The sequence below is a fragment of the Saccopteryx bilineata genome, chromosome 4 (genome assembly GCF_036850765.1).
Source record: "Saccopteryx bilineata isolate mSacBil1 chromosome 4, mSacBil1_pri_phased_curated, whole genome shotgun sequence".
NCBI lineage: Eukaryota > Metazoa > Chordata > Mammalia > Chiroptera > Emballonuridae > Saccopteryx > Saccopteryx bilineata.
In genome coordinates, this window is record NC_089493.1 from 39,789,817 (window position 1) to 39,816,428 (window position 26,612).

Here is a 26,612-nt window from a genome sequence, read left to right on the forward strand (position 1 = left end):
CCACACGCTGGGCTGACACTCTACCAATGAGCAAACCAGCCAGGGTCCAAATAACTTGTTTTTAAAATGACCTATTTTGCAACAGATTCTTAGTTGGTAAGTTATCAAGATAATGTCATCAAAGTAGGGCTTATTTTATTTTTAAATAGCACAAACAAGTATAGATTATATACTTAATAAAAAAGCAAATAACTTTCCCATACGTAAAAATCATAATACTATATTTCCCCATGTATAAGATGCAACCTTTTCTGAAAAATTTAGGATCTAAAAACTGGGTGCATCTTATACAGTGGTTGTAGACTTTTTTACTTTCATTTCCCGCTTTTTTGCGCTTGTTTTTGAGCTCATTGTTGAAGACAGTGATTCGTCATCAGACACAGACAAGGACGATCTAATGGATGGGAGTTTTGACAGTGATGAGGAGTTGTATGAATTTTATGATGAATAAAACTTGAGTTCAATAACTTTATGTAATTCTTTTTATTTTCTTCAAATTTTGGGCCCCAAAATTAAGGTGCATCTTATACATGGGAGAATATGGTATTAAGATTCCAAAAGAAATTGGTATTTCAGTTCTCTAAATATAAATAAATTAAACATTTATTCTTAATTTTTAAATTAGAAGACAATCTCTATTATTCCAGAAAATATAATTAAACCAACAGCACAATGATGATTGCTATAACTGTAACTTCTGACACTGTGGCATACATTTTAGCAATCTCAAATTGCTATTGTTTTCTAGTTTTATAAAAACATCTCTAAATACAGCACACACCCAATTTTAGAGTGAAAAAGGCTTAGAATTTTAGGGGGAGAGTAAGTACAATGTTCAAAACCTAACTCCATCTTTCAAGTCAGCTTGTCTGGCTGGTTAGTCATTCAGTTCTGCCACAGTCATCATACTTCTCTTATGTTGCAAAAATCTGAAGCACTTCTCCATAGCTGAGACATCATGAATATGAATAATGGCTTCTGTTTTAACATTGAGGCTTTACTAAAATATATACGTATTCAAATGCTTTATCTCTACATATTCACTTTTTAATGGTTTTCTGGATCATCTCAATATATAAACCAAAACAACACTAGTAAAATACTTTTAAAATTCTGTCATTTGGGCAATTAAGATGCTGGAGACAATATTAACTGGCACTGATTTTTATACTTCAATGTGAAAATGGGCCTTTAAAATATTTATAACATTTGACCACTAGGAGCTTGCATCTTAGGAAACAAGAAAATAACAGAGAAATCATTATATGCAAAGATACTCACCATGCATTATTTATATTGAAATAAAAACACTACATAAATGCTCAATAATGGTAAGGTGGTTAAGTAAATTATGGTAGGTATACTTGATGAAATAATATGTAGCTATTAAAAATTATGATTATAATAACATGAAAATGTCAAATAAAGCAAAAATAGGATTCAACTCTGATTTATAAAGCAATACACAAAGAAGAGTAAAATAAATTATAAACAAATCGTTGTGTAGTCTTTTTCTTCCTTTTTTTGGAAGGGAGAGAAATTCAAATATTCTATAATGACTATAATGGAGTGATAAAACTTTACTTCCAATAACCATATTACTTGAATAGTTCTGTTTCCTCTACCAAATATCTGATAGGGTTTATTTACACTGCAGTTTTTTTTTAATTTCTCTGGTGTTTAGTAATTTAAATATTATTTTGTCTGCTAATAAGAGATATTTTTGCTGCTCTTCATATGACCAATGTTTTAATATCTTATTCATAAAGTGAAAGATGTTTTGAGAGATATTAGAATAATATGTGGTGGCCCTGGCTGGGTTCCTCGGTGAATAGAGTGTCGTCCTGGCATGCCAAGGTCGCTGGTTTGATCCTCACTCAGGGCATAGTTGAGGATCCACCAATGAGTGAACAACTAAATGGAACAACTAAGTAGAACAATGAATTGATATTTCTCTCTCTCTCTCTTTCTTTCTCTCTCCCTCTCTCCTTCCTTCCCTCCCTTTCCTTTTTCTTCTTTCCTCTCTCTCAAATCAACAGAAAAATTTAAATTAAAACAAATAAGATGTAGTGATGAACAATCACATTAATAGCATATTCCTATAGAAGAGAAATAACATTAATTATAAAAATTATAAAGTTAATTCACTCTTTTACAGGAATTCATACAAGCAGTATTTGGCACAATTCTCCTTAAATAAGTAACTGAAGGCAGTCATAAGCGATCTATTTTAGGAAATTATTTTTTGATATTAAAGAAATCAATGCTATGTTTTTGAGGGAGCAGAAAGGCTATAAATCCTAATGAAGTAAATTGGGGAAAATTTTCTTCTTTAATGTACCATCAAGGTACACTTTAGTGCTATTTTGGCTAGACCAAGACTTCAGCCTCCACAGGAATCGTTTGGAAAGCTGCTTCCCATGAAGTAGTGGAATAGTTCCAACTAGTTACTCCAGTGTTCTGTCTGCTTTGCATTTTTTCCTCAATGAAACAGGACAATTAATAAACTGTGGTTACAGTACAAAGCCCAAGTTTCAGCAGCAGTAATATTATCTTTGGATCTGGATGGAGGGACATGAGTTATTCAAATACAGTTCAACCCTCAGAAAGTTGGCCATTTGGAATGCACTTTTATTATTTTGAAATTCTTTTCTTTCTTGTGTTTTCCATCATTTTCCTCTCACTCTTTTTTCTCCCTAATAGTGTCATGCAGGTCATTCATTTATTGAATGTCCACTACGCAATTATATTGCCACCTCTCACCTTTCTTAATGTGTACTTAAATGTCAGTTTATCAGCCAAATGTGGCATATTTTAGAAAAGTTGATGCAGTAAAAAATATATATATAATACTGGGTACTAGAAATATTCTCCTTTCAAATGGCACAGAGGCTGTGGTATCACACACACAGAGAGTTCTGAGATCCCAATAACTGCTTGGCTCTGAAGAAATAATATTTACATAGTCATAGCCTAGAAATGCTGTTCATTAGTTTTCAACTTTTAGACTCATCTTATAGATAATAACAAGAACTATTTAAATATGAGTACAAAACAAAGTAAATATATATATATATATATAATTTATATATTTAAGTAAGAGGAGGGTAGATAGACAGACTTGCGCATGCACTCTGAACGGGATCCACCCAGCAAGCCCGATGCTGGAGCCGATGCTCAAATCAACCGAGCTATCCTCAGCACCTGGGGCCAACATTGCAGCCAACCTAAACATCCTCAGTGCTGGGGGCCCACAGTCGAACAGATCGAGCCCATAGCTACAAGAAGGGGAGAGAGAGAGGGGAAGAGAAGCAGATGGTCGCTCTCATGTGTGTCCTGACCAAAACAAAGTAAGTATTATCAACCTTGATGATGTAAGAGTATAGCAGAAAGACTGGGAAATGGGAAGAGGACAGGTAGAAATGATGGGAGCACTGATATCACATATAGCAGAGTCAAGAGATATTATTTAAAGAACATGGAACAAAAATAAAGGTTTAAATGTACTATTTAGAGTAATAAAAAATCAATAAAACTGAATACAAACTAATGAAAATTAGAAGGGGGAAAGGAGGATATTAGTGTACCCAAGCTAAATCCTGACCTTTTGTAATGAAGTGTCAACAGAGAATCTCTTAAATCAGTAAATAAAAGTAGAAGAATATTATTTAGATTTAGAAAGGTAACACCAAAAGGATTAAAAGCAAAAACTCTAAATGTTGCTAACTGTAGGAAATGATACTAGAAGTGGGGAAGAATGGACAGAAAAGGGTCCCAGTCCTCCTGCATGAGTGCACACACATACACACAATCATGCACATGTGACCAAATATTACTTTTGATAAAAATAAAATAGAAGGTTAACTTATAGATATGTTTACCTGAGCAGAGACCCACATCCACCCTTTCCCCAGAGCCCAATAACAACACATTCAGTTTCTGCTACAGGAAGCACTTCTCTAATGTCAAGGCAAATAAATCAAGGAGTCATTACATGAGCAAAGCACACACATAATCTAGCCCAGGGTTTTCCAATCTGGCCACTACTAACATTTTTGGCTCAGATAATTCTCTATAGTGGAGGGCTGTCCTGGGATGGTAGGATGTTCAGCAGCATCCCTGGCCTTTATCCACTAACTGCCAGTAGACCTGTGACAACCAGAAATGTCTCTAGACATTGTCAAATGCACCTGGAGAGAAAAATCCAGCTCAACTGAAAACTACTCATTAGCAAAAGGATGTGACAAGAACACCAATCCACTGAAGATGGAGTTACTTTATCACCCCACTTAATTAATTGTGGGTCTACAGAACTATGCTCACTAATGATGAGAAGAAAAAGAGATGAACATATAGTTTGGGCAGCTCTCATTCCAAACAATAAGCAAATGCTCACAGTGAACACTGAGATGAAAAAGGATCAACGCTGTTTTAGTCAGTTGTTCTTGTTTGCTGTCACAGTGAGAGCACCCTGCAGTGCAGAACGGGACTCATCATGACCCTGAAGCAATCCATATCTTCTACATGGTGCCCAAAACAAGGCTCAAAAACAACAAAACAGGTTCTCATTGAGAAACGGTCATGTAAATGTTTAACACTCTATTTTACAAATTATATAAGAAATTTTCAAAGGTAATTTTTGACTATACATAATTTTTGCCATGCGTGTTGGTTTTGGAACTTTTAAAATAGAATCTCTCTGTAGCTCTAATTCATCCATCCATTCATATCCTGTGTATCCAGCTTGTCTTAAATACCTTCTGTGTGTCAAGCACAATTTGGTTGATGCAGAGAAAACAATGGCTAATTGTTGGAATATACACTAAATTTTCAAGGAATACAATTACCATGTAAATGTATATTTTGTTTTGTTTGGAACTTTGTCAAAAATTGTTCACTGTTTAGGCAAATCCCATAACGAACAGCATTTACTTTGGGTTTGGTTCTCCTTTATTTTACCGCATGGCATATTATTTATAAGTAGTATTTAGCTTCCTATGGCTGCTAGAACATATTATTATAAACTTGATGGATTAAAACAACAGAAATTTATTTGATCATGGTTTTGGAGGCCCAGTTTCACTGGGTCAAATTCAAGGTGTCACCAGGGCCACGCTCTCTCTAGGGGCTTTAGCAAAAATCTGTTCCTTGCCTTTTCTAGCTTCCGGTGATAGCTAGCATGCCTTGAGTTGTGGCCATATCTCTGACTCTGTGGTCACAATGCCCTCTTCTCTTCTGCCTGTGATCTCCCTCCATGAAGCATGTAATTGCATTTATTTTTTTTTATTAATTTCAATGGGGTGACATTGATAAATCAGGGTCCATATATTCAGAAAAAACATCTCTAGGTTATTTTGACATTTGATTATGCTGCATTCCCATCACCCAAAGTCCAATTGTCTTCCATCACCTTCTAACTGGTTTTCTTTGTGTCCCTCCCCTCCCTCAACCCCCTCCCTCAACTCCCCCCCCACCCTGTAACCCCCACACTCTTGCTCATGTCTCTGAGTCTCATTTTTTAGTCCCACCTATGTATGGAATCATAGTTTTTAGTTTTTTCTGATTTACTTATTTCGCTCAGTATAATGTTATCAAAGTCGATCCATGTTGTTGTAAATGATCCGATGTCATCATTTCTTATAGCTGAGTAGTATTCCATAGTATATATGTACCAAAGCTTTTTAATCCACTCGTCCACTGACGGACACTTGGGCTGTTTCCAGATTTTCGCTATTGTAAACAAGGCTGCCATAAACATGAGGGTGCATTTCTTCTTTTCAAACAGTGCTATGGTGTTCTTGGGTTATATTCCTAACAGTGGTATAGCTGGGTCAAAAGGCAGTTTGATTTTTAATTTCTTGAGAAATCTCCATACTGTTTTCCACAGTGGCTGCACCAGTCTGCATTCCCACCAGCAGTGCAGGAGGGTTCCCTTTCTCCACATCCTCGCCAGTATTTATTCTGTGTTGTTTTGTTGATGAGCACCATTCTGACTGGTGTGAGGTGATATCTCATTGTGGTTTTAATTTGCATTCCTTTAATGATTAGTGATGTTGAGCATTTTTTCATATACCTATTGGTCATCTGTATGTCCTCTTTGGAAAAGGGTCTATTCATTTCTTTTGCCCATTATTGGATTGGATTGTTTGTCTTCCTGGTATTAAGTTTTACAAATTCTTTATAAATTTTGGTTATTAACCCCTTATCAGATGCATTGTCAAATATATTCTCCCATTGTGTAGTTTGTCTTTTTATTGTTTTTATTGTCTTTAAAAGGCTTATCAAGCTTTTTAGTTTGATAAAGTCCCATTTGTTTATCCTGTCTTTTATTTCACTTGCCTGTGAAGACAAATCGACAAATATAAATATATTGCTGCGAGAGATGTCAGAGAGCTTACTACCTATGTTTTCTCCTAAGATGCTTATGGTTTTACGGCTTACATTTAAGTCTTTTATCCATTTTGAGTTCATTTTTGTGAATGATGTTAAGTTGGTGGTCTAGTTTCATTTTTTTGCAGGTAGCTGTCCAATTTTCCCAACACCATTTGTTGAAGAGGCTGTCTTTACTCCAATGTATGCTCTTACCTCCTTTGTCAAATATCAGTTGTCCATAAAAGTGTGGGTTTATTTCTGGTTCTCAGTTCTGTTCCATTGATCTATATGTCTGTTCTTATGCCAGTACCACGCTGTTTTGAGTACAATGGCCTTATAGTATAACTTGATATCCAGAAGTGTGATACCTCCCACTTTATTCTTTCTTTTCAAGATTGCTGAGGCTATTCATGTTCTCTTTTGGTCCTATATAAATTTTTGGAATATGTGTTCTATATCTTTGAAGTAAGTCATTGGTATTTTAATCAGTATTGCATTGAATTTATAAATTGCTTTGGATAATATAGACATTTTAATGATGTTTATTCTTCCTAACCATTAGCATGGTATATGCTTCCACTTGTTTGTATCTTCCCTGATTTCTTTTATCAATGTTTTATAATTTTCCGAGTACAAGTCTTTAATCTCTCTGCTTAAATTCATTCCTAGGTGCTTTATTTTTTTTGTTACAATGGTAAAGGGGATTGACTCCTTAATTTCTCTTTCTGACAGTTCATTGTTAGTGTATAAATATGTCTCTGATTTCTGAGTATTAATTTTATATCTTGCCACCTTGCTGAATTCATTTATCAGGTCTAGTAGTTTTTTGACTGCGACTTTAGGGTTTTCTATATACAATATCATATCATCTGCAAATAATGATAATTTTACTTCTTCTTTTCCAATTTGGATGCCTTTTATTTCTTTTTCTTGTCTGATCGCTGTGGCTAGGACTTCCAGAACTAAGTTGAATAAGAGTGGTGAAAGGGGGCACCCCTGCCTTGTTCCTGATCTTAAGGGGATTGCTTTTAATTTTTGCCCATTGAGTATGATGTTGGCTGTGGGTTTGTCATAGATGCCTTTATCATGTTGAGGTATGTTCCCTGTATTCCCACTTTGCTGAGAGTTTTGATCATGAATGGGTGCTGGATTTTATTAAATGTTTTTTCTGCATCTATTGAAATTATCATGTGGTTTTTCTCCTTCCTTTTGTTTATGTGATGAATCACATTGATTGATTTGTGAATATTGTACCAGCCTTGCCTCCCAAGAATAAATCCTACTTGATCATGTTGTATGATTTTTTTCATATATTGCTTGATCCGGTTTGCTAATATTTTGTTGAGAATTTTAGCATCTAAATTCATCAGGGATAATGGCCTATAATTTTCTTTCTTTGTGTTGTCTTTGCCTGGTTTTGGAATCAGAATTATGCTCGCCTCATAAAAGGAGCTTGGAAGTCTTCCTTACTCTTGAATTTTTTGAAATAGCTTGAGAAGGATAGGAGTTAGTTCTTCTTTGAATATTTGGTAGAATTCACTTGAGAAGCCATCAGGCCCAGGACTTTTCTTTGTTGGGAGTTTTTTGATAACTGTTTCAATCTCATTTGTTGTAATCAGTCTGTTTAGGTTTTCTGATTCTTCCAGATTGATTTTTGGAAGATTGTATGTTTCAAGGAGTTTGTCTATTTCATCTAGGTTGTCTAGTTTTTTGGCGTACAGTTCTTCATAGTCTTTTCTTACAATATTTTGTATTTCTGTTGTGTCAGTTGTTATTTCTCCATCTTGTTTCTAATTTTATTTATTTGAGTCCTCTCTCTTTTTTTCTTGGTGAGTCTAGTTAAAGGTTCATCAATCTTGTTTACCTTTTCAAAGAACCAGCTCCTGGTTTCATTGATCCTCTGTATTGTTTCTTTAGCCTCTATGTCATTTATTTCTGCTCTGATCTTTATTATTTCCTTTCTTCTACTAGCTCTGGGCTTTACTTGCTGTTTTTTTTCTAGTTCTTTTAGATGTAGGGTCAAGTTGTTTATTTGAGCTTTTTCTAGCTTCTTGAGGTATGCCTGTAATGCTATGAACTTCCCTCTCAGGACTGCTTTCGCTGTGTCCCATAAATTTTGAGTTGATGTATGCTCATTATTGTTCATTTCTAGGAATTTTTTAATTTCTTCTTTGATCTCATTGTTTACCCGTTCATTATTTAATAACATGCTATTTAGTTTCCAAGTGTTTGAGTATTTTTCAGTTTTTCTGTTGTGGTTCATTTCTAGTTTCATGCCATTGTGATCAGAGAAAGTGCTCGATATGATTTCAATCTTCTTAAATTTACTGAGACCACTTTTGTGCCCTAACATGTGGTCTATTCTAGAGAATGTATCATGAGCACTTGAAAAGAATGTATATTCTGCTGTTCTAGGATGAAAGGTTCTGAAGATATCTATTAAATCAAGTTGATCTAGTATGTCCTTTAAGTCTGCTGTTTCTTTGTTAATTTTCTTTCTTGAGGATTTATCTAGTGATGTTAGTGGGGTATTGAAATCCTCTACTATTATAGTATTGCTGTTGATCTCACCCTTTAAATCCATCAAAGTCTGCTTTATATATTTAGGTGCTCCTATATTAGGTGCGTAGATATTTATAACGGTTATATCTTCCTGTTGGATTGCTCTCTTTATCATTATGTAGTGACTTTCTTTATCTCTAACTATAGTCTTTGTTTTAAAGTCCATTTTGTCTGATATAAGTATTGCTACCCCAGCTTTTTTTTTTCATTTCCATTTGCCATCCTTTTACCTTCAGTCTATGTGCATCTTCTATTTTAATGTGTGTCTCTTGTAGACAGCATATGTATGGGTCCTGTTTTCATATCCACGCAGCTACCCTATGTCTTTTGATCAGATCATTTAATCCATTTACATTTAAGGTTATTATTGATATGTAATTGTTTATTGCCATTTTATTCTTTAAAACTGTATTTCTCTTTTACTATATTCTTTTTCTCCTTTGATCTGTTTACACAGGCCCCTTAGCATTTCTTGCAGCCTTGGTTTGATTGTAATGAATTCCTTGAGTTTTTTTTTTTTTGTCTGGAAAGTTTTTTATTTCTCCTTCAATTTTAAATGATAGCCTTGCTGAATAAAGTACTCTTGGTTGTAGACTCTTGTTCTGCATTACTTTGAATATTTCTTGCCATTCCCTTCTGGCCTCAAGTGTTTCTGTTGAGAAGTCAGAAGTCAACCTTATGGGGGCTCCTTTGTAGGTGACAGTCTTTTTCTCTCTAGCAGCTTTTAGTATTTTCTCTTTATCACTTAGCTTTGGTATTTTAATTATGATGTGTCTTGGTGTTGATTTCTTTGGGTTTCTCTTTAATGGAGTTCTCTGTGCTTCCTGAACATGTGAGATGTTTTCCTGCCTTAATTGAGAGAAGTTTTCAGCTATGATATGCTTGAACAAAGTCTTTATCCCTTGTTCTTTCTCTTCTTCTTCAGGAATCCCTATGATGTGGATGTTATTTCACTTTATGTTGTCACAGAGCTCTCTTAGAGTTTCCTCAGACTTTTTGAGTCTCTTTTCTTTTTTCTGCTCTGCTTCCGTTCCTTTATTTATCTTGTCCTCTTAACTCGCTGATTCAATTCTCAGCTTCATCCATCCTGCTTTTAATTCTTTCCATTGTGTTCTTCATTTCTGATATTGTATTTGTCATCTGACTTATTCTTTTTTATTATTTCAATGTCCTTTTTTATATTTGCTATCTCTTTATTTAGGTGTTCGTAATGACCATCTATTGTTGTTCTAATATCTTTCAGAATCCTAACAATTGTTATTTTAAACTCTGCATCTGGTAATTTGGTTATATCTGATTCATTCAGGTCCTTTTCTGGGGATTTCTCTTGATTCATTTGTGTTGCATTTCTCTGCCTTCTCATTTTCTCTGTGTAAAGGAAGGTTTTGGCCACTGGAGTCCACTGGGTTTGGCCTCTGTTCCCTAGGTATGGTCTGTCTGCAAGCCCTCCACCCCCTCTGCTGTTGCTGCCTAGGGCATTTGGGTATGGGCGTTGCTGATGCCTGCCCACTGGGGCTGTTGCTGTGGTTTTCTTCTCTCCTTCATGGGAGTGGCCATGATCACGTGCTCGGGTGTACAAGCCTTGGTGGCCTTGGCCTTTGCCCCGCTCATGTGGGTGGCATTATGCTCGGCCCTGAGGGCAGTGGTGGGCACCTTTGCTCAGCTGCAGGTCTCCGCCTGTTTCTGGGCTTTCGCCCCACCCTTGCAGGAGGAGCCTGCTCGTGGGACGGCTTCAAGACTTGGCTCCACAGGCCAGGCGGGACTGCATGTCCATGCTCGGTAGCGGAACTTTGCCTGTTCTGGGTTTTTGGCTCCACCCTGCGGGAGTAGCCAGCTCCCAAGTCAGGCCACAAGCCTCAGTTCTGCAGGCGGGGCAGGGCTGTGCTCCTGCACCCTTGCTCAAGGGCGGGTCTCCACCCCTTCCGGGTTCCCACCCTTCCCCCGCAGGCTGGATTGCAGGCTGCCCGCAGCTGGGTTTGACCGCTTTTGCACGACTCCTCCTCCCCAGCCAGGCACAACTGAGCTCACACCTGGGCCCAGTGGTGGCCAGCCGGCTTCTGCCCTTGCCAATAGAACCACGCTTCCATGTCCTGTTGCCACCTGCCCTCCAGCGAGCCTTCAGCCGTGTGGGTAGGGGCACTGCAGCTCAGACCTTAACACTCACTACTGTAGTCCAGAAAGCTCCCTCCTTCTAAGCGACTCTGCTCTGAGTGCTGCGGGAGAGCTTGTTTGGCTGGTGTCCTGCTTCCCTTTGCTGGTATCGCTGTTCCCAACGGAAATATTCACTTCAGATTTGAGGAGTGACTCATCCCAGAGGTTAGGGTGGCTGTCTCCCAAAATGTTTCTCCCTGTGCCTCCTAGATTACACTCTCTTCCTGCTACTCCGGTACTCTCCTCTCTCCCCGTCTACCAGAGCCCCAGGTGAGTGGTTGTGAGAGAGGTGTTCTGTGCGGTCCCTTTAAGAAGAATCCTGGGTCTGAGAAATCAGTCTCTTTCTCACAAACAGTATCCTGACTTGTTTCCAGCTAAATACTGTCCATACGCCTCTTCTAGGCTCTGGGGCTACAGGATGGGGCTTTGTTCCTGGGATTCAGGACCCTCCCCTCTCTGCTAAACTCACTTCCCGCCACACAAGTCTATCCCGGCTGCCGTTCGCTCCGGGGAGCTGGGCAGCCCTCTCCACGTTTCTGCTTTTCCTACCAGTCTCGGTATGGCTTCTTCAGTGTTCTTTGGTTGAAGAGTCCTCTTAGTTTAGTTCAAAGTTGGTTTTTCCAGATGATAGTTCTTAAAATTAGTTTGTAATCCACTTTGGTTCTGGGAGGTGGATGTTTTTACGTCCGCCTACTCCAGCACCATCTTGTCTTCCCCATGTAACTGCATTTAAAGTCTACCAGGATAATCTCTCCATCTTAATATTCTTAACTTAATCATACCTGCAAAGTTTTTTTCTGCTATGGAAGTTAATGTTCAAAGACTTCAGGGATTAGGACATAGATGTCTTCTTGGAGGCCATTATGCAGCCCACCATAGGTAGGGTCTAGTACCTCCAGAAATCTCATTTCTGGTAGTAAAGGGAGCATCTAGAATTTTTCATATATATAAAAGGAGGGTGTTGTGATGGATGGTATTGAGAATCACTGCTCTAGAGGGTTCAAGTGAAAAAACTAAATGCAGAGCACAAGGGCCCATTTTATTTCTGTGTATTTCTTTAACATTGCTAAAAACTTAAATCCTTATAAAAGGAAGAGGAAGATAGGGGACTCTGTCACTGAGCTCCAGGGAAGACCCAAATTGTATTTTGAAGTAGCAAGTGGTGAATCCCAGTATCTAACTTGACTATTTTAAAAACACCTCAATGCTTTCTCATTGCTTCAATAAAAACTCCAATTCTTTAGCATCTGACATGTATCTATCTCCTCAGTTTCATATTCTTCTTTATACCTTATGCAAAAGTTATATAGTAAACTACCTTTTCTGCTTTAAGTAAAATATGCAGTATATGCCTTTGTACCTTTGTATATGCTGGAATATTCTCCCTTGTCTTGTCTGCTGGCCTAATTCTTTGTTAGCTTAGTGCTCCAGTAATATGTACTGGCCCTCACTCCCCAGTAAGACAAGGCAGATCACTCCCTCTTCTGAGTTATCACTGTACTTTATACATATTTAAATTGTTACATTTATCACACTACATTTTAATTACTGGCTCATGCATTTGTCTTCCCTATTAGACTATAAACTTTTTCAAGGAAGTGAGTCTTATTTATCTTTGTAGATGAAAGAATATTTAATGAATAAACAAACCTCTATCCTGGAATTTAGTTCTAGGACCAGTCCATCAACATATACTTCAAAGTCCACATATCCAAAACTGAACTCATTTTTATTTTGAACCAACACCTCCTGCTGTGTTCTTGTCTCCATTAATGACACTACAAATAATCTGGTGGCCTATGCCAGAAATCTGAGAGATATCCTCAGATATCTCCTTCTCCATTATCTTCTGCATTCAGTCAGACATCAGCCACACTCAATTCTAATTCCCTCATTCCTTACCCTGCTTCTTTCTTCTATTACCCTTGATAATACCTTGTTTCCATCTCCCACTATTTGGTTCTTAGTCCTTTGTACCAGCCAGGTCTGACACTAACCTACTCAGGTAGCATTAGTGCAAATTAAAGCTAGACAGGCAAACATGAAAGGCATTCTCTTCAGGAAGAAGAAAAAGAAAAGGGTTTCGATCCTGAACACAACCCTCAACTAACAAGCCTCAACTAACATGCTGACTGTGCCTTTGTAAAAAGAACTACTCATACTTGGAGGTGGCTTTTAGGTCTGCTGTTCAGTTGCTGTATTGGAAATTCCCTTCACTTCTCTCCTGTGCTAGGTTCCCTGTTTCTTTGTTACTTCTACTCTTGGTTAATGGCATCTTTTATTGCTCATTAAGTATAGGTGCATGGGTGACAGTTTTTGAGTCCTTGCATATAAGAGGATGTCATTATTCTACCTTCACATTTAAATGATAATTTGACTGGGTATAGAATTCTATAGTGAAATCATTTTCCCCATGACTTTTGAAGGTTATCTTCAAACTAGTATGAGGGACATGGAAGAGAAAAGAATGGCTACATGAGAGGATAACAACTACAGTGTTCTCAGAAAAGACTTGAGTTTCCCTAGAGTAAGAAAGTAAAGGAGACCCTGGTCGGTTGCTTCAATGGATAAAGCACTGGCTCAGCATAATGAAGTCTCAAGTTTGATTCCTGGTCAGGACACACATGAGAAGCAACTATCTGCTTCTCTTCCCTTCCTTCTCCCCCTTCTGTTTCTTTTCTCCTCTTGCAGCCAGTGGCTCAGTTGGTCTGAGCGTTGGCCTCAGGAACTGAGGATAGCTCGGTTGATTGGAGCAACAGCCCCAGATGGGGGTTGCCAGGTAGATCCTGGTCAGGGCACATGCGGGAGTCTATCTCACTATCTCCCCTCCTCTCTCTTTAAAAAAAGAAAAAAAGAGTGTGAAGGAAATGTTTAGAGAAAAGTTGAGGACACAGGAGTTTTGCTGCTGATTGATCATGAGTTCTAGAAAAGAAAAGTGGAAGGATTTCAGGAGTTTGGGAGGAGCAGATGAGGTTAGAATATGGTTGACAGAGCCATATGGGATGTGTCTGGGAAATGAAGGGCAACCTAGGATTCTTGAAGTAACTGATATAAATTGAGATAAAGCACATAATATAATTAATCCAAATTATCTTAAGGCAAATAATGGTAACAATTAAGTAAGTAGCATGGATTGAAAACTAGGGAACAGGGCTTTAACCATATTTAAGCATGCAGAGTTCTAAAACTTTGATTCCCTCCTGGAGAGATAATTTTTGAGTCCTTGCATATATGAAAATGTCATTATTCTACCTGCACATTTAAGTGTTAATTTGGCTGGGTATAGAATTCAATAGTGAAATCCTTTTACCCAAGAGGCCAGAGGAGAGGAACTATGAGTTTATTCCCAGAGCTAAACATTTTCCAAAATAATTGCAGTGAGCCAACTATTTCTCAGAGAATAGTGAGAAATCCTTAAGAGTGTTGCTCCAATGAGAACTCAGAATAATAAAATTTAGTATTTACCAAGGCACTTTATATACATTATTTTATTTCATTCTCACAACTCTAACATAGCAGAATTTCATATGGATAAGTCCTTTACTTTTATAATGATAAAATTTTCTCTTCACCTTTTACTTTCAGGCAAGTAAGTGAAGAAGTTATTTTGTAAAGACTTATGGGCCCTGGCCAGTTGGCTCAGTGGGAGACCACCAGCCCAGTGTGTGGAAGTCCCAGGTTTGGTTCCCAGTAAGGGCACACAGGAGAATCGACCATCTGCTTCTTCACCCTTGCACCCCCTCCCTCCCTCTCTCTCTCCTCCCCTCTCATAGCCTTGGCTCCAATAGTTCAAGCAAAGTTGGCCCCAGGAACAGAGAATGGCTCCATGGCCTCACCTCAGGTGCTAAAATAGCTCAGTTGCCGAGTAACAGAGCAGTGGCCCAGACAGGCAGAGCATCGCCTGATAGGGGGCTTGCTGGGTGGACCCCTGTTGGGGTACATGCTGGAGTTGGTATCTGCCTCCCTGCCTCGCATTTAATAATAAAATAATAATAATAATAATAATAACTTATGATAGTCCTTTCTGTGACCAATGAATTCTATCTAAGCACAATACTCCTTTATGATAGTTCAGTAAACTTAGGAGAAAATTTAGCTACATGTTTTTCTCTAGTAAATATGTATTTTTTTAAAAGCCTACCTCTACAGAAAATTTTACTGACTGAAGGGATTCAATCAACAGAAGACAGGTGCATCAGTGTGTATGAAGAACCATGAAGTTAGTTCATAGACCAAGCAAGCTACAAAAATCAAAGAACCCAAGTGTCCATCAGAGGACGAGTGAATTAAAAAGCTTTGGTATATATATGATGGAATACTACTCAGCCATAAAAATGATGACATTGGATCTTTTACAACAACATGGATGGACCTTGATAACATTATACTGAGTGAAATAAGTAAATCAGAAAAAACTAAGAACTATATGATTCCATACATAGGTGGGACATAAAAATGAGACTCAGAGACATGGACAACAGTGTTGGGGTTACAGGGTGGGGGAGAGGAGAGGAAAGGGGTTAGGGGAGGGGAGGGACACAAAGAAAACCAGTTAGAAGGTGACGGAAGACAATTTTATCAATGTCACCCCATCAAAATTAATAATAATAATAAAAAAGAATGTGTCTCACGGCTAATTCAGGCAGTTAGAAGAATAGTATAAGGATGCTAATTCTGCTTCTCAGGCCACATCCTGCAAAAGGGGCCCCAAGCAAATTGGTGATTTGGCTCCTCTGATTTTGCCAATTGGATTTTAAAAAAATAAGTCAGGAACGCCCTGAAATGGAACTAACAATACATGAGCATAAATTTAAAGGACTTTTAGATACTGGAGCTGATGTATCTGTTATTGCTAAGCTATATTGGCCTCCTTCCTGGCCCACTCATGCAGCAGCCACAGAATTACAAGGTATAGAGCAGAGTAAATCCCCTCAACAAAGTTCTAGTTTTCTACATTAGTAAGATTAAGGTCACTCTGGATTTTTTAAGCCTTATGTGCTCCCTGATGGCCAGTTAATTTGTGCGGTAGAGATGTTTTGAAAAATATGGGAGCGTTGCTTCTCAGTCCTAATGGTTTAGTCAGTACTCAGATGATTGATCGGGGATTTTTGCCCACCAAGGGACTAGGGAAAGAACAGCGAGGAATTCTCACCCCCATAGAAATGGCACCCAATAGCAGAAGGTGTGGATTAGGATATCAAAATTTAGCATAGGGGCCCCGGTAGCTCCTGCTACCCCAATAATGCATTGTGCAGACCCAATTACATGGAAATCAGATAATCCTGTATGGGTAGACCAATGGCCCCTTTCTCAGGAGAAACTTAGGGCAGCTGTTCAATTGGTACAAGAACAGCTACAGCTTGGGAACATTGAACCATCTAATAGCCCATGGAATACACTTCCATATCTTGATCTTGTTGCCTCCTGGATTATCAAGGGGCATAGGCGACCCTTACAGCTTATAGGTTTTGAGCCTCAAAATTATTGTTGTTCCATTTTTCAAAGGATCAACAACAATGGCTCTGGGAAACTTCCACTAAATGGCAAATCGCTCTTGCAAATCAATGGACAACTTTATACTCCGTCAACATAAAATCAGCTCAAAGTCTAGAATTATATGCCATTATCATGGCTTTTCAACATTTGTCATATTCCCCCTTTAATCTATATACAGACAGCAAATATTTACTTATGATGTTTCCACTATAAAGACTGCTGTCTTAGGGACAAATGCTGATGAACTATTTCAGCAGTTCCTCCTTCTTCAAAGACTTGTATGTCAACATAGAGCTCCATGGGTTTTTTTGTGTTTTTTTTTTTTTAGATTTTTTATCTATTTATTCATTTTAGAGAGGAGAGAGAGAGAGAGAGAAAGAGAGAGAGAAAGGGGGGGGGGAAGCAGGAAGCATCAACTCCCATATATGCCTTGACCAGGGAGACCAGAGTTTTGAATTGGCGACCTCAGAATTCCAGGTTGATGCTTTATCCACTGTGCCACCACAGGTCAGGCAGAGCTCTATGTTTTATAGGACATACTTGAGCTCACTCCATGCTCCCTGGAGCTTTAGCACAAGGGAATGCCTTTTTTTTTTTTTTTTTTTTTGTATTTTTCTGAAGTTGGAAACGGGGAGGCAGTCAGACAGACTCCCGCATGCGCCCGACCGGGATCCACCCGGCACGCCTAACGGGGGGGGGGGGGATGCTCTGCCCATCTGGGGTGTCGCTCTGTTGCAATCAGAGCCATTCTAGCACCTGAGGCAAAGGCTGCAGAGCCATCCTCAGCACCTGGGCCAACTTTGCTCCAATGGAGCCTTGGATGCGGGAGGGGAGGAGAGAGACAGAGGGGAAGGAGAGGGGGAGGGGTGGAGAAGCAGATGGGCGCTTCTCCTGTGTGCTCTGGCTGGAAATCGAACCCGGGACTCCTGCACGCCAGGCCGATGCTCTACCACTGAGCCAACCAGCCAGGGCCTAGGAATTCCCTTGTTAATCAAGCTACCCAAAAGAAAATTATTTGGAGCAACCAGGACAGATCGAGCAATTCAGTCTCATACTATTCTTCACCAGAATGCTGCAGCCCTGTGTAAACAGTTTCAACTTTCTCGGGAAGTAGCACGGCAGATTGGGAAAGCCTGTCCAAGGGGTCCTATACAACAATCTGCCCCTTCATTTGGAGTTAACCCTCAAGGACCCCTACCAGGACAACTTTGGCAAATGGATGTTACTCATATACCTTCATTTGGCAAACAGTCGTATGTCCATGTTACAGTGGAAACATATTCTGGATTTATAGTAACCTCTGTCAGAACAGGAGAGGCTGCTAAGCATGTTATAGCTCATTGTCTGTATGCACTGTTCTATTATTGGATTTCCTAAACTGGTTAAACTGACAATGCTCCTGCATATGGAGCAAAAGCATTGACTGTATTTTGTCATTCTTACAATTTTTAAAGTCAAGGTATTATTAAAGTGTACCCAGCAAATATTTTAAGGTCAATTTAAAAAAAATTAAAAGGGGGGAGTCATATCCTGGAACTCCTACAGGTCTACCATATCATGCTTTATAAAATATTTTAAATTTCTTTTGAATGCTGATGAACAGGAGACGCCAAATCTTTTTCTCCTGCAAACTACTACCTTCTTTATTAGATCCAGCTAATAACACTATTTTGTCTTTTTCCAAATAGCTCCAGATATATGGAAAAGGTTTATATAGGCAGATGGGGATCCTCAAACCCCTCAGCGAGATCTTCTGAGCAAGGCCTTTAAGATACCAAGAGGCAGAAAAAGCCCAATAGAGATCAGGGGAACTACCAACTTTTAGGATACGCCCTTAAAGGCTCCAACGCCCCAAAGGGGTCTCATAGGATGCCATCTGGGTCCTGCTTCAATAGTGGAAAGGTAGGTCATTGAGCTAAAGCCTGCCAGACTTACATGCCTCTGCTGTGAGGAAACAGGGACACTGGAAGGTAGGCTTCCCCCTTTCTCCTCCAAGGGAGGGTTCAGTCTCTTCCAGCCCTGCTCCAGCCACCTATGACCTAACCTTGCCCAGAATGCTGGGGTTTGCCACTGAAGGCTGAAGGTGCCCAGGGCCGTTGGCCCCATCTACGACACTGTGGACGAGCCTAGGGTATTTCTTCCAAGAAGCAGGTAAACTGATCTCATTTGCACAAGGGCCACTTAACTATGTCTTGCCTGAATAGTCAGGTTTTTAATTCTTCCCTCGAAGATCTCTTTTAGGGGTGTTGATAGTCCTATTTTCTGCTGCTTTGCTTAATATATAGTGTTTCCTTTATCCCTCCTACCTCAATGCCCCACTCATATTTCAGGCTGGTACCTACTCCTAATTTAGAGCCTCTCTTTCCCCCGTTTGCCAACTTCCATTATGAATCTACCTTTGCCACCCAGCTTATGTATCCCAAGGTTCTCTTTACCAAGCCACAGTTGCAGAGCTCCAGGGAAAAGCAACCTGGTCTCATCTCTCCAGGCAGAGGAGAACAGAAGCTCCATATCCACACATGCTGCAGATGGCTTTTTTAGTCTACCTGAATCATTACCAGCTAGAAGCAGCGGTCATTGGGACTTGAATGTGAGCTGCAAAGTATAGAATTGTGACAACAATTCCAGTGCCATGCGGACTTTTCCTGGATGCGGACTTTTCCTGGACTCCTGCTCCTTGTGACAGCTCCTAACAGACTGAACTGGGGTTGGGTTGCATTTTTCAGGGATTTGGCATGGTGTTGGGGCCAACTTGGACTTGGTGAACATGTTAAGGACACTACTCTTTTATGGATTCTTGCTGTACTGGCCAAGAGTTTGCTTAAAGGTTTTAATTACTGTAAAAAAAAATAGAAGACTGGATAAAGAAGATGAGGCACATATATACCATGGTATACTATTCAGCCATAAGAAATGATGACATTGGATCACTTACAACAAAAGGGTGGGATCTTGATAACATTATACGGAGTGAAATAAGTAAATCAGAAAAAAACAAGAACTGCGGGATTTCATATATTGGTGGGACATAAAAACGAGACTAAGAGACATGGACAAGAATGTGGTGGTTATGGGGGGCGGGGGAAGGGAAGGAGAGAGAGGGGGAGGAGGTTGGAAAAGGGCACAAATAAATATTTTTTAAAAAATCAAAGAAAAAGTAAAACGAAGGTTTTCACTTTCTATGCCCCAAAGCTATAGAAGAGAACAACAATATCAGAATTTTTAAAGTTAAATATAGATGAACTGAAGGAGAACAATATATTTAGCTTTTATTGAAAATCTTCATAAACTGGTTATTACTCTCAAGTAATTGAAATTAATACAACAAAGAATTTTAGTTAATGAAAACATAATTGTCACATAGTTGATTAAGGTATTAATCTTTTTAGTAGAATTCATAATAAAACCTACAAAGGTGTTAGTTAGATAACTATCACAATTAAGTAAAAATAAGTTTTTCAGAAAAAGAATCGAAATTTCAAAACATGTCATAAAAATTCTAGTCAAGTTGCAGGAGGATTTACAAATACACTTCTTTTAATGCTATTCTTGACTTTGGGATGCTGTTATGAACAACTTGTTACTTTGAAATTAACATTTGCATTGTTTCTTAGTATTTTATTATCTGTCTGCTCCTTTACCCAATCCCCTTGAAAGAGGGATATACAGTTGTAGGTTGTATGGACAAAGGCATTGGCACAAGTTACAGCTACAAAATATGGGTCCTAAACCAGTTTTGCATAAGAATCACCTAAAGCAGTGGTCCCCAACTGTCGGGCCATGGACCAGTACCGGTCTGTGGGCCATTTGGTACCGGCCTGCAGAGAAAGAATAAATAACTTACATTATTTCCGTTTTATTTATATTTAAGTCTGAACAATGTTTTATTTTTAAAAAATGACCAGATTCCCTCTGTTACATCCATCTAAGGCTCACTCTTGACGCTTGTCTTGGTCACGTGATACATTTATCCATCCCACCCTATAGGCCGGTCCGTGAAAATATTGATATTTTCTGACATTAAACCGGTCCGTAGCCCAAAAAAGGTTGGGGACCACTGACCTAGAGGACTTGTTAAAAATATATTTCTAAATCCACAGATTCTAGGAATTAGAATCCCTGATGTTTAGAAATGCTTTGTATATAAAGGTATGTCTGAGGCATAGAAAGATTTTAGGAAAATAGACTGGTGGGGTGGATTTAGAACTGCATTCTGAACAGTCTTAAAATTCTCACAAAATACCTTTGGGCATTTTTTACTTCATGTTTAAGCCAGAAAAATTCCATTTTTATTTATTTTATGTATTTCTCTCTCTCTCTCTGTTTTATTCAGTGAGAAGAGGGGAGGCAGAGACAGACTCCTGTATGTGCCCCAACTGGGATCCACCTGGCAAGCCCACCAGGGAGTGATGCTCTGCCCATCTGGAGTACCACTCCATTGGCTCAGCAACTAAGTTCCTCCCAGTGCCTGAGGTGGAGGTCATGGAGCCATCGTCATACCCAGGGCCAACTTGCTCCAGTCAAACCATGACTGCAGGAGGGGAAAAGAGAGAGAGAGAGAGAGAAGGGGTGGAGAAGTAGAGAAGCAGATGGTTGCTTCTCCTGTGTGCCCTGACCAGGAATTGAACCCGGGACTTCCACATACAGGGCCGACACTCTATCGCTGAGCCAACCAGCCAGGACCAATACCAACTATTTAAATAAATCCAAAGCTTAGTGACATTTCCTCCTACAATCGTAAATCTGCCACCCTTCTCTGGCAGGGAAGGCAGCAGTAGGCCTGGGAAAGTGTGCTCCTTGAGGAAATGATTACCCCTAGGACAAATAACGATCAGAATGAACACCTGTCTACTGCTTCCTCGTAAGTGTAAGGTCTGGCTCCTGTGGACTCCTTTCAGGCCCTTCGCCCAATGTATTTTACGGCAGGAAACTATGTTGTGTTGTGGTGAAAGGCACATAAGAATGCTAATTTTCTTCTCCCATCCTATCCATGGATATCCCCCAATCAGATTGACTCTATATCTCCTGGCTTTTTGAAATTCTCCACTTCAAATACCCTATCTATAATAATGAATGCCTGCTGAGAATTAGATTTGAGACATCTACTCTTGTACATGGATACAGTCTCCAGGGGTTGGTTTATCAAATGAATCAGCATAATGTTTTTACTCACCTGTCTGAATACACATACTAAGCAGGAGATGAACTGAGAAAGAAGCCAGGAGAGCAAGTATCAGCAGCAAGAAACTAAAATATAAAAAACAAAACAAAGTTTTCTTATGGTACCTCATTACAACAACAAATTTTTTCACATTTAAATGCTCACAGAGGCTGTCTTTGAGTAGTTGGATTATGGTCATTAAAGAAAGTAAAAAGATTATCTTCTGTATTCAAAAATTTTTATTTAAATGGAAATATACTGCTTTTAAAATAAAAAAAACCAGAAAGAAATAAACTTTAAGTAAAAACAAACTTCCTATTTACCACTCGTCTGCTGACTGCTGGTCCAGCCATTCAATAATCTCACAGTATTTCCCTTTATGTCTACTTTTCCTATTCTAAGTCTAAACAAAAGTTTTAGCTGTGAAATCTCATTGTCTTCTCCCTTCTACTTTCATCCATCCCTCTTGTTTGAACAATGTGTAATTCCCTATCACATCTTTATTTATAATATTGAATTAAAACTGAATTTCCTACTGCTGGTGGGAATGCCGACTCATGAGGCCACTGTAGAAAACAGTGTGGCGTTTCTTCAAAAAATTAAAAATGAAACTGCCTTATGACCCAGCTATCCCACTTTTAGAAATATATCCTAAGAATCCCAAAACACTAATTCAAAAGGAGATATGCACCCCCATGTTCACTGCAGCATTGTTTGCAATAGCCAAGATCTGGAAACAGCCCAAGTGTCCATCAGTGGACGAGTGGATTAAAAAACTGGGGTACATATACACAATGGAATACTACATGGATATAAAAAAGAAGAAAATTTTACCTTTTGTGACAGCGTGGATGATTATTAAGCTTAATAACCTGAAGATTATTAAGCTAAGTGAAATAAGCCAGGCAAAGAAAGACAAATACCACATGACTTCACTTAAATGTTAAATTTTTATTTTTTTAATTATGTGAGAGGCGAGGAGGCAGTGAGATAGACTCCCGCATGTGCTCAGACAGGGATCCACCCAGCAGGCCCCTACCAGGCAATGCTCTGGCCATCTGCGGTTGCTGCTCTGTTGTTTGGCAACTGAGCTATGTTAGTGCCTGAGGCAAGGCCATAGAGCCATCCTCAGCACCCCAGGGCCAACTTGCTTGAAATATTCAAGCCATGGCTGCAGTAGAGGAACAGAGAGAGAAAGAGAGAGATAGAGAGAGAAGGTGGAAGGGGAGGGGTGGAGAAGCAGACAGTTGCTTCTCCTGTGTGCCCTGACTGGGAATCAAACCCAGATGGACGCGCTACTGCTGAGCCAACTGGCTAGGGCCTATATGTTGAATCTAATGAACACAATACACTTAGGAACAAAATAGAAATAGAGGCAGGGACACAGGGAACAGATGGACAGCTATCAGAGGGAAAAGGTAAGAGGGGACTGAATCAAAGAAGGTAAAGAGATTAGCCAAAAATATATATACGTAACACATACATACAGACATCAGGGTAGCAATAGCCAGAGGGAAAAGGGGCTGGAGTTAGGGGACCAGGGTTGGAGGACCAGGGCCAAGGGGGAAATAGGGGTGGAAAGAGACTGTGCATACGGCATGAGGGGGTCACAATTTAGTGTGAAGAGGTTATTTGAGTGCTACACGTAAAACCAAATCAACACAATAAATTAAAATTGTTAATTAAAAAAAGACTAAAAAAGAAAAAGAACAATTTCCTAGTGTTGGGCAGATAAAATGTACTATGCTCACCTTGTTAAAGACAGCGCTGACACGTGGAAGCCCATCACCCAAGTGATGGTATTAGTTGCCCTTCTTGCTTGGGATGGGCGTGATTATATTAATGTGTGTTGGGGGTGGGCTGTGGGCAGATAGGATCCTTGTAGCCTGGGGCTTGGTTTTGGGACTAAGCCTTTCCCACTTTTTGATGTGGGGTAGTGCACTCTCATGAGGAATCCCATTATGCCTCATAAGTGACTTTGTATCAGAGACTTCCTTGTTTGTATATTGGATTAAAGGTTTTAGTTTCTACACTATAAAGTGGGGCAGACCGGGAGCTTGCTCTCTCTCAGTTCCTGAGATTAGCATTAGAGAGGAGAACAGAGAAAGACCACATAGAGGAGGCCAGGAAAAGCAGTCAAGATGGTGGAATGCTGAAGAAGAAGCCAGTTTGTGTAGAGTTTGTGCAGAGAGAAGGAGATGGGGAACAGAGGGGAATAAGTCTAGTGAGCGAGAAACCTTTGATTCCAGGAAACTCAGATAAGTCAGTAGCTTTGTGAGCACTGAATGAGTGGGTTTTGGAGCCCAGTGTGTGTTTTTACTTGCCCACCGGGTGCAAGCTAGGATTAAAGGTAATGGCCCACCAGTTATCGGCTCTGTTGTTTCATTACCGTCTGTCTGAATCCAACGCGAACCTGCATGGGCCAGGCAGCTGTAGTGGTGGCTGTGCCTATTGGCTTTAAACCTAGCATCTATTAAACACACACAAATACTCACCAACCTACCCCCAATGCAGTTAACACACTTGTGATAATACAATTTGAAAAATATACAAACAATGTAGCAACTGCGGTCCAGTCAGTAACAATGTGAAAAGAAAACATGTATAATCCCCCCACTCATTCTCAGGATGATACTGACAGTCTAAGCCTCTACAAGCTATCCCCAGTGGAGTGTCCTAATAGTTGAAGAAATCCTATCTTTGTGTTCCATTTAATACTTGTTAATAAGTTGCAAAAGTGAGAGGTTAAAGTACACTTGTCAGTAAATGAACATCAGAGACTTCATAAAAAAAATCTGTTGTCACCAAATGGAAAGTGTGATGTGTGTTATGATTCAGAGAGCACATGTTTACTGGTATATATCGGCATGTAAGACCCTGGAGTATAAAACATGATTTTCCAAAGGGAACAAAAATTAAGTCCTATAATTACGTCTTGCCTATGGTATCACATATAGCTTTGAAGTTTTAAAATTATGAAAATTTGTGGCTACATCCCATAATAAAAGCAAGCTGAGCTACTTAAAAGTTGGTTTGCTTATCAAAAAATTCAAAATAAAAAACCTAAATAAGACTGTGTAGTCCAAACTGCCTAATAAAATAGGTCTGCTTCTACTGACAAAACGAACTTGTTCATTCTGTTAACTATAGTGCTAGATGCTAAAGGTAAGGTCCAGTTCTAAAGGATTTCAGAATTTGATGGGGAAACGAATTTGAAAACAAATCATTATATTACATGATAATAACAGAATAAATATACAAAGTACTATAGAAACAGAGAAAAGCCAGGAATGTCTTTTATTTTGGGCAAAGTGGTATATGAATAGTCTTAAAAGATGAAAAGGAACAGGCCCAGAACACGTCTGGCCTCAGAGAGGAAAACATGACTACTTAATAGTGGGAAGAGAGGAGGAGATAGATAGAAATGAAAAGATTATGTGCTTTACTTATACTCACAAAATTGCTATTTATAAGTAACCTGCATGGCTGATAAATTTGAATTCACTTTGGCCAAATTGACAAAACAAATAAATCACTTAGAGAGGTTATAAATGAGTGTGGATCAAGTTTCTACTTTTTAAAATTAGCCACACTGTTGGATAAAAAATTCAAATTATAGAGTAAACCCTCCAAGCTACAGACTAGCAACAATGGGTGAGTAGCAGGAATACTAAAACCCCTGAAATAATGTAACTAGAAATTGTATAACACCAGCTTCTAGAGCCTATCTCATTTTTCTCATTGTATTATCAAAATGGAAAAGAAAATGTAATGATGGGAGAGGGTAGAGAGGGAATAGATGATGATGATAGAGCAAGACTTGACTTGGGGTGGTGAACACACTATGTAATATAGAGATGATGTATTATGGAATTATGCACCTGAAACCTGTATAACTTTATTAACCAATGTCACCCCCAAAAATTCAATAATTTTTTTTAAAAAAAGAACGGTAAAAAAAGAAAGAACTCACCTAAATCCAAGAATACCAGTATGAGCCATAACATAAGCTAAGCCAAGGATGCCACTTCCCATGATGGCATTCATCAAATTAAACACTGAGAAACCATATGACACACCTGGGGATCCTTGTCTGTGAAGTTCCTGTAAGCACACAAATTTAATAGTGTTAGGGATGACATCAGAGTAACGGCAGCATGAGAGATATTCCTGATTGCTCCTCTTGAAATTACAGCAAATTGAACAGCTATAACACAGTGAAGGAACCCCAGATGGGCTACCAGTATTGCACATCCAGTCGACTAAAGGTAGGAAGGGTGAAAATGAGGGAGGGGGAGATAAGCACTGCAGTGGGGCTCCAAGAGGGGAAAGGCCCTGATTGTCTGGGCTTTCATCACCAGGGATCCAGAGAGGCAAGAAACCTGGAGTGTCTGGGTCTTCTGTCAGGAGGAACGAAGAGACTGGGGAGCATTTGGAGAAATACTGAACCAAAGTGGTGGCAGAGCATGGGATCACGGCTAATGTTCCCATGATCTACTGGCGGCCCACATTTGAGACCAATATACAGAAATACAAAGTGCCACGCCCCCACCTCCCAGATCCTGCCTCTCTCCCCTTGCAGGTATGGAGAGTGGCAGAGGCATACCCCACAACTAGTTCTACAGAGCCATCCTTTCTCTTGAAGAACAAAGGTGCTCTATCTGCTTCCCTGGTCTGTTGAGATGCAGGGAGGAGCTGGATATCACCATTGCTAAAGCTCTCAAGTCCTCACAGCATACCCCACCCCCTCATCAAGACAGCAACATCTCAGCGGAGGTCAACTAAGAGATTATACAGAGCTACAGTTTGCAATCCAGCACCACCTACTGGAAACAAATAGAAAAACCTCTTGCAAGTACAATACCACTCC

General features: G+C 39.3%; 1 protein-coding gene across 2 annotated transcripts in view; it reads right to left on the reverse strand.

Moving 5' to 3' along the window:
• SLC38A6 (solute carrier family 38 member 6) overlaps nucleotides 1–26,612 on the reverse strand; it is an 85,820-nt gene that overhangs the window by 50,487 nt on the left and 8,721 nt on the right. For both annotated transcript variants that reach the window (XM_066276025.1, XM_066276026.1), the window contains exons 2-3: nucleotides 25,716–25,846; nucleotides 21,755–21,828 (exon numbers count right to left, since the gene is read on the reverse strand). In XM_066276025.1, coding sequence (XP_066132122.1) covers nucleotides 21,755–21,828; nucleotides 25,716–25,846 — 205 coding nt within the window. The remainder of the gene's footprint in view (nucleotides 1–21,754; nucleotides 21,829–25,715; nucleotides 25,847–26,612) is intronic.